The 13426-nt window shown below is 58.2% G+C and overlaps 1 protein-coding gene across 1 annotated transcript; it reads right to left on the reverse strand.

Moving 5' to 3' along the window:
* Positions 1-1840: 1840 nt before the first annotated feature.
* Positions 1841-13333, reverse strand: CCDC159 (coiled-coil domain containing 159). Its single transcript, XM_066597972.1, has 12 exons — positions 13192-13333; positions 12399-12502; positions 11452-11485; positions 9867-10030; positions 7540-7621; positions 6786-6981; positions 6334-6401; positions 6181-6257; positions 6005-6105; positions 5699-5781; positions 4552-4695; positions 1841-4115 (listed from the first exon to the last, which is right to left on the reverse strand). The coding sequence occupies exons 2-12, from the start codon at positions 12462-12464 to the stop codon at positions 3997-3999; spliced, it is 1134 nt and encodes a 377-aa protein (XP_066454069.1). The 5' UTR covers positions 12465-12502; positions 13192-13333; the 3' UTR covers positions 1841-3996.
* Positions 13334-13426: the final 93 nt, after the last annotated feature.

Genomic DNA, 13426 nt, shown 5'->3' on the forward strand with positions numbered 1-13426 from the left:
TGCTCGAGAACCAATCAGAGCGACTGCTTGCCGGAGGCGGGGTTTACAAACCTCGTTACCAATAAGTGATCTTTTGTTGGCAGCAGAAAACTGCAAGCAAGCGCTCTGGCGCATAGTGGGAGGGGCCCGGACGGCACCTGCTTGGTAACGTATGGCTTTTTTTGGTCAATAGTGTAGCTGGGGCTTATTTTCGGGGACACACAGTCGCACATACCACCCCAGCCGGTGAGGATCCATGTGTTCGCTCTCGCAGTAATCGTGCTGCTCTGAAGAAAAAAAAGTGCTTCTCCTGATTGGTGAACGCTGTAGAAACGAGGGCCGAGTTTATGGTCCTTTTTCCCAATCAGTAATGACTTCTACACCCCAGATGCCCCGCGGCGTGCAGCCAGTACAACACACGCCTCGTCACGGGGCGGCAGAATCGCGCAGAAGCAGTGTAAGAAAAATGTAGTGAATGGACCCGAAATCACCCATTGACTGGAGGGGGGAGCTGCTGCGGGCGGAGGGAGGGAAACCCTGCGGGGACTCCAGGTCAGGACTGCACAGACAGAAGCCTTGCATCGCCCCCTGCTGGTACAACAGGCCAGCAGCAGCAGTGTGCCTGTAGTGGACTGTGCGTAGCAGTTCTGTAACGTCGGATACACGAGATCTATAGAGCGCTGCAGTTTAGTGATCTGGAAGCCGATAAAAGGACAGAACTGCCGGCGGCCGCAGAGGCTGGTGGGATGAGTTAGGACACTGAATGATCAGTCAGTAGGGATCGGCTGCTGTTAGTGAATGGAGGAGGAGAGGGGGGGGGGGGGTGAGAAATCTGCCGCCGCCCCGCTGTGAGCCAGGGATACCCGCTACAGTGCAGCATCGGAGCAAATACGTATGTGCGGGGACGAGGGGCGGGCAGCATTTGCCCAACAGTCCCGTCTGAATGGGGCTTAAGAGCAGCTAATCACCGGGCCACGGGATGAGGGATCAGTGGGGATCGCACTGCTGAAGCCCCTATTAATCATGAACAGGGGTCCCATATCCCCCACTCCAGCCCCGCAGTCACGCACCCCTCCAGTCATGGTCAGTAGGACTGCTTGAGATATGTGAGCGTCCGTCCGCAGCCCCATGCATGTCCCTCTCCCCTCCATTCAATCTGACAGCATGGTGGGTGCAATGACAAGAGTGGGACCCGGGCCCGGTGGATAGCCAATACAGGCATTCTGGGTACGACCCCTTTAAGGAGTGAAGCTGCCATCAAGCGCCATTACATCATACTAACGTCTTCATCGTGGCGCTCCAGCCGTCCTGTTGGTCTTGGTGTTGTAATGCAGCAAAATCTCTTAGGGCTCCACAACGGTGGAGACGGCGGTCATCAGAATGAACAGTGGGATGGGAGCGCAGACCCCCGGCGTCACAATCCACAGCTGGCACCACGCTGGGCACGGACAGATTTGAACACGCTCATATCACTACAAACAGTGTCACATAGAGGAGCTGAGGCAGCTTTCTGGTGAAGACCCCCACCAAGGACCCCCCATCAGGAGCGCTACCGGGCCTGACCAATGGACACGCTCAGAAATGATCGGGAAGCGAGGGGCTGGCGCCGCTGTGGGAATTGGACTGATCCATCTGCCATTTGAGCGCCACACGGTGTCATCCTTTTGTGGTGCCAACAGCCAATCACCTCTAGCGCACATTGGCAGCACGATGTTAGGTTGGCATCACCCAGCATGGCACCCCACTACTTACTGACCACCGAGTTATCAGGCTGCAGCGATGTGACTCTCAGTCTGCGTCCGCCCGTCTATCCGGCGCTCCCCGGCCTACAATCCAGCGTGGAGGTAATGATGCATCAAACATGAGACCAGAGAGGAGTCCGTTTATTGCTTCCATCAGTCATTCCGCACGCGCTACTTTCTCCTCCATCATCACGTGGGCGCAGCTCTGCAGTCCCGGGTGCAATACGGGGCGCCTCACACTGCGGGAACGGCTACATAGAATCAAAACATTTGGGCAGACGGTGATCCAAGTTTGCACACAAGCTGCGGGGGACGCGGGACGGCCGTGACACCAACATAACGGCCATTTTAAATTCAACTAATGTTCGCAGCGGGACGGTCGGTGCGATGTATCAGACTGGCGGCTTCATTATAACATAACTTTATCCGTTCCCACGGTAACAGCGGTTGTTCTGCGGTGCGATTGAGGACATGCTCTGGCAGATCGCGTTGGGAACGTCCTTATGACCAGTGACTGACGCACACCTATCGCTGCTGCAGACCTCAGCCAATGCCCCTCCCCCATTACCCACAATGCAGTGGAGAAATTTCTATCCAAATTCTGAAACTAAGTTTCTGTTGCCGAAAATCAGGACGACCGAAAACGGTTCCAGATGAACGAGGCCGGACCAGCGGGTACCGACGCATCGGGTGGCGGTCATACAAACAATCTCGCTACGTCCTGCCGGCGATACCGCCGTCAACCTCCCTCCCTGGAAAGAAGAGCGATCTCTGTTACCGTGGGAACAAATAGTTACATTACAATGAAGCCGCTGTTTCTCTGGTGAAGTTCCCCGCCAGTCTGATACATCACACACACCGACCCGCACACTGGGAAAGTTAGTTGAATCTAAGATGGCGGCATTCAATATGGCCGTCATGCTGGGGACATGGCCTAACAGGTTCCCCGCTTCCACCAAAGCTCCTATGCAAAACTGCATCACCGTCTGCCGCCCCGTTGTCATGCTCTGTGAATAGGGCCTTGGGCTGCACGTATGTGAAGCCGGCGCGCTCCTAGGGTCCCTACACATTACCCGGTTTTGGTGGCGGCTACATTACAAGGAAGAAAATAAATTGTGTGTTGCTGAAGATTGGCGCGATTTCACAGTTTTGTAGCCCTCGTTTCCCGGCGATGCAACTTCTACAGTAAGAAGTCCTAATAGTTTCCCTAAAATAAGCCCTAACAGCTGCTGTGCCGCACATCTTCAGGCAGCGCTCCTGGGCAGGGCTTTTATAAACCCCGCCTCCAGGAAGCACTGCCTCTGATTTGACTGAGCCACAGCACTCAAGAACCAATCAGAGGCAGTGCTTCCTGGAGGCGGGGTTTTTCCAAGCCCTGCCCAGGAGTGTTGCCTAAAGACAAGTAGCACGGAGCCGCAGAGAAGACGTGCGGCGGAGCGGACAGCGGCTGTTACGTGGCTTTTATTTTCTGCAGCTAGGGCTTATCACTGCAAGCCCACCTCCCTAAAAAAATTCTAGCAAAAGAGAGCTACAAAATCGTGATATTACCACGAAAAACCGCGCAATATTGCACAGAGCACGATGCGAGAGCGCCGGCGCCGGGTGAGAAGCCTCAGTGATCACCGATGTGCGGACAGAAGGATGTGGAGCACGGCTGCACATGGCCAATCACTGCAGCATACGACCCCCATAAATTTTGCAGTCCTGAGTAGATGGGGGTACACGGCCCAAGCCCCGCCCCTTCCCCGCACATCGAGGCGCCGCCCTTTGTCTATAAAATTCTTAAAAATGTAGTTATTGTAAAAAAGTAAAATCTGCAGCTATAAAACACGTCCCGCGGAGCGGGGGGCGGCGGCCCGGGGACAAGTCTTTGGGGGGCGGCGGCCCGGGGACAAGTCTTTGGGGGGGCCGCGGCCTGGGGACAAGTCTTTGGGGGGCGGCGGCGGCCCGGGGACAAGTCTCTGGGGGGCGGCGGCGGCCCGGGGACAAGTCTCTGGGGGGCGGCGGCGGCCCGGGGACAAGTCTCTGGGGGGCGGCGGCCCGGGGACAAGTCTCTGGGGGGCGGCGGCCCTTCCCGCATTAGGGTAAACAAATTGTGCGCCGCGGCGATCGTTAACGTTCTTTGGCATTTTCTAGAGACTTTAAACTCATACTTTCACTAAAATGGTGGAAATCGGCAAGCAGCAGCGAAGGGTTAATAGCTGACCCTCCCCCGCTCCCCGCCGGCCATTGTAGGGGTGCGGCACTTGTTCCTTGTGGCAGCATTTACTGTCCCTCAGAGGTCACTGAAGTTGAGTTCGGGGCCGCTGTCTGAAGGCTCGTCCAGGCCGTCGTCGTCGCTCAGGGCGCTGCGGCGACTTCCGTTTTTGCTCGCGATGGATTGTTCTCTGGAAGCTAAAGAAGCAAAACAATAAAAACGGGACAAACGTGAGCGCGGCGGGCGTGTCTACAGCGCGTGACTCTAATCACATGACTTCATTCTGCACGGAAGCTAGCAATGTGGTCATACTGCAGCCGCCAGCATGAGCCCCACGGACACAGCTCCTGGGCGCCCCCTGGTGGTGCAGTCCGTGTAGAACGACATGCGGCGAATTTTACCCTGTCAATTGAAGGCATGAAACCCCCAGCAAGTCTGCGCCAAAGAACGCATTATATTGTGGACACTGCCGCAGCAAAACAGTGAAGTATGAACCCCGACTGCGGACACCGGGTTACCACGTGGGGGGTCGTCCAGCAGCGAACACTGCTTTAAGGCATGCTGGGGGTTGTAGTCCCACCACCGCTAAAGCAACAATCACAGACATGTCAGAACATGGGGGAGGGGCCATACCTCTGGAGACCTCCGCGGCCGCGCCAAAACTGTACGACGTGTCCTCAGAGCTGATGTCTGCCAGACAGATCTGTGAGCGATCATCATCCGAGGAAGAAGACGACGACCGACTGAGCTCCCGCCTCCGAGCAGATAGCCTGCGCTCTGCAGAGGGTTACATACATTGTATTACACAGCGGTCTCCCGCTATCAGTTCTATTACACAGCGGTGACATCAGCGCTCTCCCGCTATCAGTTCTATTATCCAGCGGTGACATCAGCGCTCTCCCGCTATCAGTTCTATTATCCAGCGGTGACATCAGCGCTCTCCCGCTATCAGTTCTATTACACAGCGGTGACATCAGCGCTCTCCCGCTATCAGTTCTATTACACAGCGGTGACATCAGCGCTCTCCCGCTATCAGTTCTATTATCCAGCGGTGACATCAGCGCTCTCCCGCTATCAGTTCTATTATCCAGCGGTGACATCAGCGCTCTCCCGCTATCAGTTCTATTACACAGCGGTGACATCAGCGCTCTCCCGCTATCAGTTCTATTATCCGGCAGTGACATCAGCACTCTCCCGCTATCAGTTCTATTATCCAGCGGTGACATCAGCGTTCTCCCGCTATCAGTTCTATTATCCAGCAGTGACATCAGCGCTCTCCTGCTATCAGTTCTATTATCCAGCGGTGACATCAGCGCTCTCCCGCTATCAGTTCTATTACACAGCGGTGACATCAGCGCTCTCCCGCTATCAGTTCTATTATCCAGCGGTGACATCAGCGCTCTCCTGCTATCAGTTATATTACACAGCAGTGACATCAGCGCTCTCCCGCTATCAGTTCTATTATCCACCAGTGACATCAGCGCTCTCCCGCTATCAGTTCTATTACACAGCAGTGACATCAGCGCTCTCCCGCTATCAGTTCTATTATACATCAGTGACATCAGCGCTCTCCCGCTATCAGTTCTATTATACATCAGTGACATCAGCGCTCTCCCGCTATCAGTTCTATTACACAACAGTGACATCAGCGCTCTCCCGCTATCAGTTCTATTATCCTGCAGTGACATCAGGGCTCTTCCGCTATCAGTTCTATTATACATCAGTGACATCAGCGCTCTCCCGCTATCAGTTCTATTATACATGGCAGGCTTGTACTGACCCGGCCGCTGACTCCTCGCCCGCTGGGCACAGACCTTCCCCTCCAGGCTCCTCACGTTTTCCCGCAGCTCTCCGATCGCCGATCTGCGGACGACACAATAAACAGTCCCCCCATTAATGAGCGGTCACCTGGTGGTCCGGCGCCGTGCAGCCATAGTGGAGGTACTTATGTGCACGTCCAATGGTTTGGAATGTCTGGTCATCCGGCACTGACCAGAGAAGTCACGGCTGATGGTACCGCTCTGCGGCAGCGGGGAGCGCTGCTCTGAGGGCGCAGCAGGGCGCTGACTGGACACTGCAGATGTACCTGATGTGCTGCAGATCTCGCTGTAAGCTCTGCGTGTCCGACCGCGTCCGGTCCATCTCCTGCGTCTGCGCCTGATGGCTGCTCAGTATCCGCTCCAGCGCCTGCGGAGGACACGAGCGTCACACATGACCGGCAGTGATAAGCGGCACGGTCGCAGAATCCCGCCGCCCACTTACTGTGGCGTTCTTCTCCTGCACCCGCTTCAGCTCCTGCCCCTCTGAGATTTGGCGCAGTACGTCGTCCTCTTGTCGGCCTATAGGAGAGAGGAGACGTGATTTCCTGGATGCTACCGTACACGCGATCACCCCGCCCCCGCACAGGACACTCACGTAATCTTTGGCGCATGTAGTCGGAGTCTCGCCGGAGACATTCGTACTCCTTCCAGATCAGCCTTTTACTGCAAGTGACAGAAACGTTAACTAATCATCACATTTATAACAGCTGGGGGCAAGATGTACACCCTACTGCTCTCTGTTATCAGCCACTCCAGACTGAGGAGAGGCTCACTTTAAGACCATGTTTGCGTCCTGAACCGACCTCCAATCTCCTGCTGTCAGTCCGGGCGCCCTTCCATATTACAGGCGCAAACACGGAGCCAAAATACGGCAGTGCGTCACCGGCCTTAGAATACAATCTACTACTCTCTGTTATCAGTTCCTCAGTGGACTTCACACAGATCTCTTCTATTCGCATCCAGAGCTGCACTCACAATTCTGCTTTTCGGAATCATTCAGCATGGTGACACACGGACTGCAGCGACGAGACCGCGGCTTTTACTTACGTTTCATTGACTTCCTGTAAGATGCTGGCGGCGGAGCGCAGTGACGGACTTGAGCCGCGGGTGGCGGAATCTCTCACTCTGTCCTCCAGGTGGCGCAGTTCGCTGGACAGTTCCTGGCGCAGTCCTTCTATCTTCCTCTCCAGGTGAGACTCTGATACATCGGCCCCACGCGAGGCTCCGAACCGTCGCACCTCATCTGTGTATCGCGGGAGACATTGTTAGCGCTCACCCCGGGGCGAGAGGGTCCGCATGACGGCCCACCGGCAGCGCTCAACCGAAAGGAGCAGCGGGATGGCGATACTACGACAAGATGTGCGAATTATACGGGACGACATTCGATACACGAGCGCACGACCGGGTGACGCCACCGCTAGTTGTTGGCGCTCGTCAGGAGGTTCAGGCAGATCAGCGCTAAGAACCGCCAACTTCTTGCTTCACATTCCACGTTTACACGCAGCGGGGGCGTTTACACGCAGCGGGGGAACCTGCTGACATAAACTGAGCGACAAACTAAGAGTAAGCGACCAGAGCGCGGCGGCCTCACGTTCAGCCGTAACCATTAGCCTGCATGTTTGTCTGAAAACATTTAGCGACAATCGTTACGTGTAAACGGGCCTCCAGACCTCACAGACAGGATCTGCGCCGGCGGTAGAGGGGCTGCAGGAAGAGTCCAGTAACCGTCCGCTTATCTATTATTGGTACTTGTACGTCCGCCATTACAAGCTTATTGCCTGACAGGTAGCAGTGATCCTACCTTCAAGGCTCTGTATCCGCTGGAGATGAAGGTCGCGGTCTCGCTCCAGGCGTCCGATGGCCTGATGTAAGGAGGTGATCATCTGACGGAGAGAAAGACGAAATGTTCTGCATATGCAGAGAAAATGACCCCTCCCCCCGCTCATGCTGCACGGGTGCCACCCTCCCCCGTCGTCCTGCACACGCTGCACGGATGCCGCCCTCCCCCGTCGTCCTGCGCACGCTGCACGGATGCCACCCTCCCCCGTCGTCCTGCGCACCCTGCACGGATGCCACCCTCCCCCGTCGTCCTGCGCACCCTGCACGGATGCCACCCTCCCCCGTCGTCCTGCGCACCCTGCACGGATGCCACCCTCCCCCGTCGTCCTGCGCACCCTGCACGGATGCCACCCTCCCCCGTCGTCCTGCGCACCCTGCACGGATGCCACCCTCCCCCGTCGTCCTGCGCACCCTGCACAGATGCCACCCTCCCCCGTCGTCCTGCGCACGGTGCACAGATGCCAGCCTCACCCATCGTCCTGCGCACGGTGCACAGATGCCAGCCTCCCCCGTCATCCTGCGCACGCTGCACAGATGCCACCCTCCCCCGTCGTCCTGCGCACGCTCTACGGATGCCACCCTCCCCCGTCGTCCTGCGCACGCTCTACGGATGCCACCCTCCCCCGTCGTCCTGCGCACGCTCTACGGATGCCACCCTACCCCGTCGTCCTGCGCACGCTGCACAGATGCCACCCTCCCCCGTCGTCCTGCGCACGCTCTACGGATGCCACCCTCCCCCGTCGTCCTGCGCACGCTCTACGGATGCCACCCTCCCCCGTCGTCCTGCGCACGCTGCACAGATGCCACCCTCCCCCGTCGTCCTGCGCACGCTGCACAGATGCCACCCTCCCCCGTCGTCCTGCGCACGCTCTACGGATGCCACCTTCCCCCGTCGTCCTGCGCACGCTCTACGGATGCCACCCTCCCCCGTCGTCCTGCGCACGCTCTACGGATGCCACCCTCCCCCGTCGTCCTGCGCACGCTCTACGGATGCCACCCTCCCCCGTCGTCCTGCGCACGCTCTACGGATGCCACCCTCCCCCGTCGTCCTGCGCACGCTCTACGGATGCCACCCTCCCCCGTCGTCCTGCGCACGCTCTACGGATGCCACCCTCCCCCGTCGTCCTGCGCACGCTCTACGGATGCCACCCTCCCCCGTCGTCCTGCGCACGCTCTACGGATGCCACCCTCCCCCGTCGTCCTGCGCACGCTCTACGGATGCCACCCTCCCCCGTCGTCCTGCGCACGCTCTACGGATGCCACCCTCCCCCGTCGTCCTGCGCACGCTCTACGGATGCCACCCTCCCCCGTCGTCCTGCGCACGCTCTACGGATGCCACCCTCCCCCGTCGTCCTGCGCACGCTCTACGGATGCCACCCTCCCCCGTCGTCCTGCGCACGCTCTACGGATGCCACCCTCCCCCGTCGTCCTGCGCACGCTCTACGGATGCCACCCTCCCCCGTCGTCCTGCGCACGCTCTACGGATGCCACCCTCCCCCGTCGTCCTGCGCACGCTCTACGGATGCCACCCTCCCCCGTCGTCCTGCGCACGCTCTACGGATGCCACCCTCCCCCGTCGTCCTGCGCACGCTCTACGGATGCCACCCTCCCCCGTCGTCCTGCGCACGCTCTACGGATGCCACCCTCCCCCGTCGTCCTGCGCACGCTCTACGGATGCCACCCTCCCCCGTCGTCCTGCGCACGCTCTACGGATGCCACCCTCCCCCGTCGTCCTGCGCACGCTCTACGGATGCCACCCTCCCCCGTCGTCCTGCGCACGCTCTACGGATGCCACCCTCCCCCGTCGTCCTGCGCACGCTCTACGGATGCCACCCTCCCCCGTCGTCCTGCGCACGCTCTACGGATGCCACCCTCCCCCGTCGTCCTGCGCACGCTCTACGGATGCCACCCTCCCCCGTCGTCCTGCGCACGCTCTACGGATGCCACCCTCCCCCGTCGTCCTGCGCACGCTCTACGGATGCCACCCTCCCCCGTCGTCCTGCGCACGCTCTACGGATGCCACCCTCCCCCGTCGTCCTGCGCACGCTCTACGGATGCCACCCTCCCCCGTCGTCCTGCGCACGCTGCACAGATGCCACCCTCCCCTGCGGTTCACTTCAACCGGACCAATACGATACGTGGGTTAGACCTTCTCAGTGACTGATCAGAGGGGTCTGACCCCGGGACCCCCACCCATCAACAAAGAGTCCAAGCTGAATGGGCCGAGCTGCCGGGCACACGGATGGTGAAGCACACAATGGCGCGGCTTGTGGGGTGATGACATCATACCTTGGCCTGGGACAACAGCTGACTGCTCAGATTCACCATGTCTTCAGAGGTCACCTGGACGGCGTGCAGGTATGTGGGCGGTGCGTACAGGGAGGCGGGTTTACAGGCCGACGTGTCGTCATATGGCGCTACTTTCCTGACGGGCGCCAAATCAAAGCGAAAATCTGCAAGAATAAACGGATGTAACAAAATATCCGAACCCTCTGCTGCCTTCTGTCATCTTACCGGATGCTGCGAGCGCGGCGGAGGCGGTCCGAGGAAACCGAATAAACACGGGTTTTTAATTCTTCATCTTCAATACCTCTGCTTGCTGTTGGGGAACATCCGTGTTCTGACCTCATCCTTCTCCTACATGGTAACTATAGCAAGTGATCTGCTGTGTTTAGCTCTGTGACCTGACACACTGTGACAAACCCTCAGCTGGACTACAGATGGCGGCATCTGCACAAAGAGTGGTCCCATCTACTAACAGCAAGCAGAGATCTTGAAAATAGAGGAAACTGAAAAATTAATGTATAACAGAAAGCAACAATGAAGCAGATCTCCAGCGCTGCGGGAAGGGGCGGAGTCTCAGCTCTTAACCCCTTCTGCTGGGTTTACACAGGGCGACTGCACGAGTGCTGATGTCACCGCTGGTTCCTGCAGAGCATTTACACGGGCGGATCACCGCTGATTACCGCAGAGCGCTTCACATTCCATGTAACACACCGAGCGTTTACACGCAGCGAGAAGTCAGCGATCCGGCGACCATTTTTATGCCGACTGAAAGTGAACGGCGCGATGCTTCTGCGTGTAGAAGTCACGGTTACCGATAGAACGCTTCTCCTCTGGGTTCTCGGCTGCAACCGACAACTGAGGACCTGAGCCACAACATATATATATTTCATCGGCCGCGTGAGACCTCCCTTCTGTGGGGCGCCTTGTATCCGCTAACGGCGCCACGCTGGGCGGCATATAATCTATCGTGACACTTTTACTCGTGGTTTTTGGAGGGGATGTAAAAAAAAAACAAACCAGAGATTGCGCCATTGTGTGTTCCGGGTTTCTTCGTACGGTATAAACAATGCGCTACTTTTATTCCGCGGTCACATGATTACGGTCATACTACGTGCAGGGGGGGGGGGTTGTTGTGTTACTAGTTTCTACAATAAACACAAATAATAATATTTGTATTCGCTTCCCCGCGTCCCGAGAGACAACGCATTTTTAATTTCCCGCCCCGCGGGGTCCGGATCTCCATTTTGGGGCGACCGATTTTTTTGATCGTTTTTCATTGCAGACAAAAAACAGCATTTCGGCTTCGCTTCCGTTTATTGCGCCGTATAAACAATATGCGCATTTTATGGGGTCGATACAATTATGGAAATAACAATTTTTGGTACATTGGCACAATAAACCCCTTTTTACACCCGAGATGAACCTAAAGCCGCAGCCGACCCCACTGCTGCATATTTGCGCTCCGTTTTCCCGCATTTATACGTGCAGACTTTTCGGCGTCTTTTGGTGCAGATTGCAGGAATATTCGGCCCGTGTGAGGGGTCTCTTGGACTGGGGGGCCGGACGCCGGAGATGCTGGGGGTCTTACCTTTGGCGGCGTCTCCGCGGGTGTGCAGCCTCTCCTGCAGAGAACACAGCGAGCGTCAGACATGCGCAAAATGACAACTGCAGCCGCCATTGAATGACTATATTCCCCTGCGGGACCCCGAGACTCGGACCCCCAGCTGTTACTGCTCCTACACCTAGACGATCAGACACCGGCGGCACACGCAGCGAGACGGTAAACCGCATAGTAACGCCGCGGTCGCCATGTTTTCTACCTTGTAAATCGGTCCAGAATACGACTTTTCTAACAACTTTGGGGCTTATTTACTAATATTATCTACAAGTTGGCGCAAACAAGCGGACAGCCTTAAACGTGCCGACGCATCACTGCGGACGAGGATGAGGCCCAACAAGACTGTCCTAAGGGCTCACAGAAATGCAGTAGTGGCGGGCCGGCTCCGCTCTGCGCATGAGCCAGGTGGGCAGCAGCCGGGGCATAGCAGGAGACGGAAGACGCCGGGAGCGGGTGAGCCGCAGGGGCCTCGCAGCAGGATCCGACCCGGCCGTCTGCAGGCGGCCATAAGGTCAAGACATCCCACAATCCTCCCCGCCGGGGGGTCCGCGTCCCACAATCCTCCCCGCCGGGGGGTCCGCGTCCCACAATCCTCCCCGCCGGGGGGTCCGCGTCCCACAATCCTCCCCGCCGGGGGGTCCGCGTCCCACAATCCTCCCCGCCGGGGGGTCCGCGTCCCACAATCCTCCCCGCTGGGGGGTCCGCATCCCAGAATCCTCCTGACCGGGGATCCGCATCCCACAATCCTCCCCGCTGGGGGGTCCGCGTCCCACAATCCTCCCCGCCGGGGGGTCCGCGTCCCACAATCCTCCCCGCTGGGGGGTCCGCGTCCCACAATCCTCCCCGCCGGGGGTCCGCAGCCCACAATCCTCCCCGCTGGGGGGTCCGCATCCCAGGATCCTGGCGCAGCCCCTCACCTTGATCTTCGCCATGCTGTCGTCCGCCGCCGTGAGGACGCTGTCCAGCTTAGACTCCCAGTTCATGGCGGCAGCGAATCCTCAACATAAAACACGGGAAATACCTGCAGGAGGAGAGAAAACGTATCGGAGCTGCGGAGTCGTTACATTGTATCCAGTCTGGGCAATCCCCCCGATACATTGTAACCAACCGCCAGCTGTGAGGTAGCAGCAAGCAGAGATCTTATAGATGGTGAGGAAGGCCATAAGAGCGCTTTGGGCTCGCATCCTCGGATCACGCAGTGTTTCACCACCGCGGGAGGATATGGCGGCGTATCTCACACACGCTGCGATTGGTTGATTTTGACCCCCCCGCTGCGTCCCGTAGCGCCGCTGCAGTGTTTTGCGTACGGACAGCGTTGCATACTCCAGCCATAGAGAACAATAGGGCCATCCGCACGGAACAACCGGGGAAGAGGAGCGCGCCGCGCAAATGTGAGATCTACGAAAACCAATCTACCTCCATGGACTCCGTTCACCGTGTATCCTGCGGCGTAATCACACTGGTGGGAGGAGCCGTTATATGAAGGTCACCGCACTGTGTGAACGCACCCCAAAACTGGAACCAAACCCCAGCAGACCTACCGGGGGGGGGGGGGCTGCTCGCCCCCCCACCCGTACTCGCCTGTGGGCCAGGATTAACTCCTCGGGCCCTTCTTACCCTCTCACCTCTTGCGCCCTGTCCCCCACTCACCCCTGGTCCCCCAGCTTACTCCCTGCCTCCCTAAGCCGCAGCTCCTCCGGCCCCTCTCACCTCCAATCATTGGACCCATCACCTGGGCACCAGCAGCGTCCAGCTCTCGGTAACGGCAGATGCCGCAGAGGACGCCGGGATGTGTAGTTTTGTTTACTGCCTGTAGAACAGAGCAGGCTTCAACGGAAACTACAAGTCCCATGAGGCGCCGCGCTGTGCTATTGTAGACGTCACTCCAACCACACCCCTGCACTACAAATTCCATGAGGCACCGCGCCGTATTATTGTAGACGTC

This window comes from Eleutherodactylus coqui, chromosome 3 (assembly GCF_035609145.1).
Source record: "Eleutherodactylus coqui strain aEleCoq1 chromosome 3, aEleCoq1.hap1, whole genome shotgun sequence".
Taxonomy (NCBI): Eukaryota; Metazoa; Chordata; class Amphibia; order Anura; family Eleutherodactylidae; genus Eleutherodactylus; species Eleutherodactylus coqui.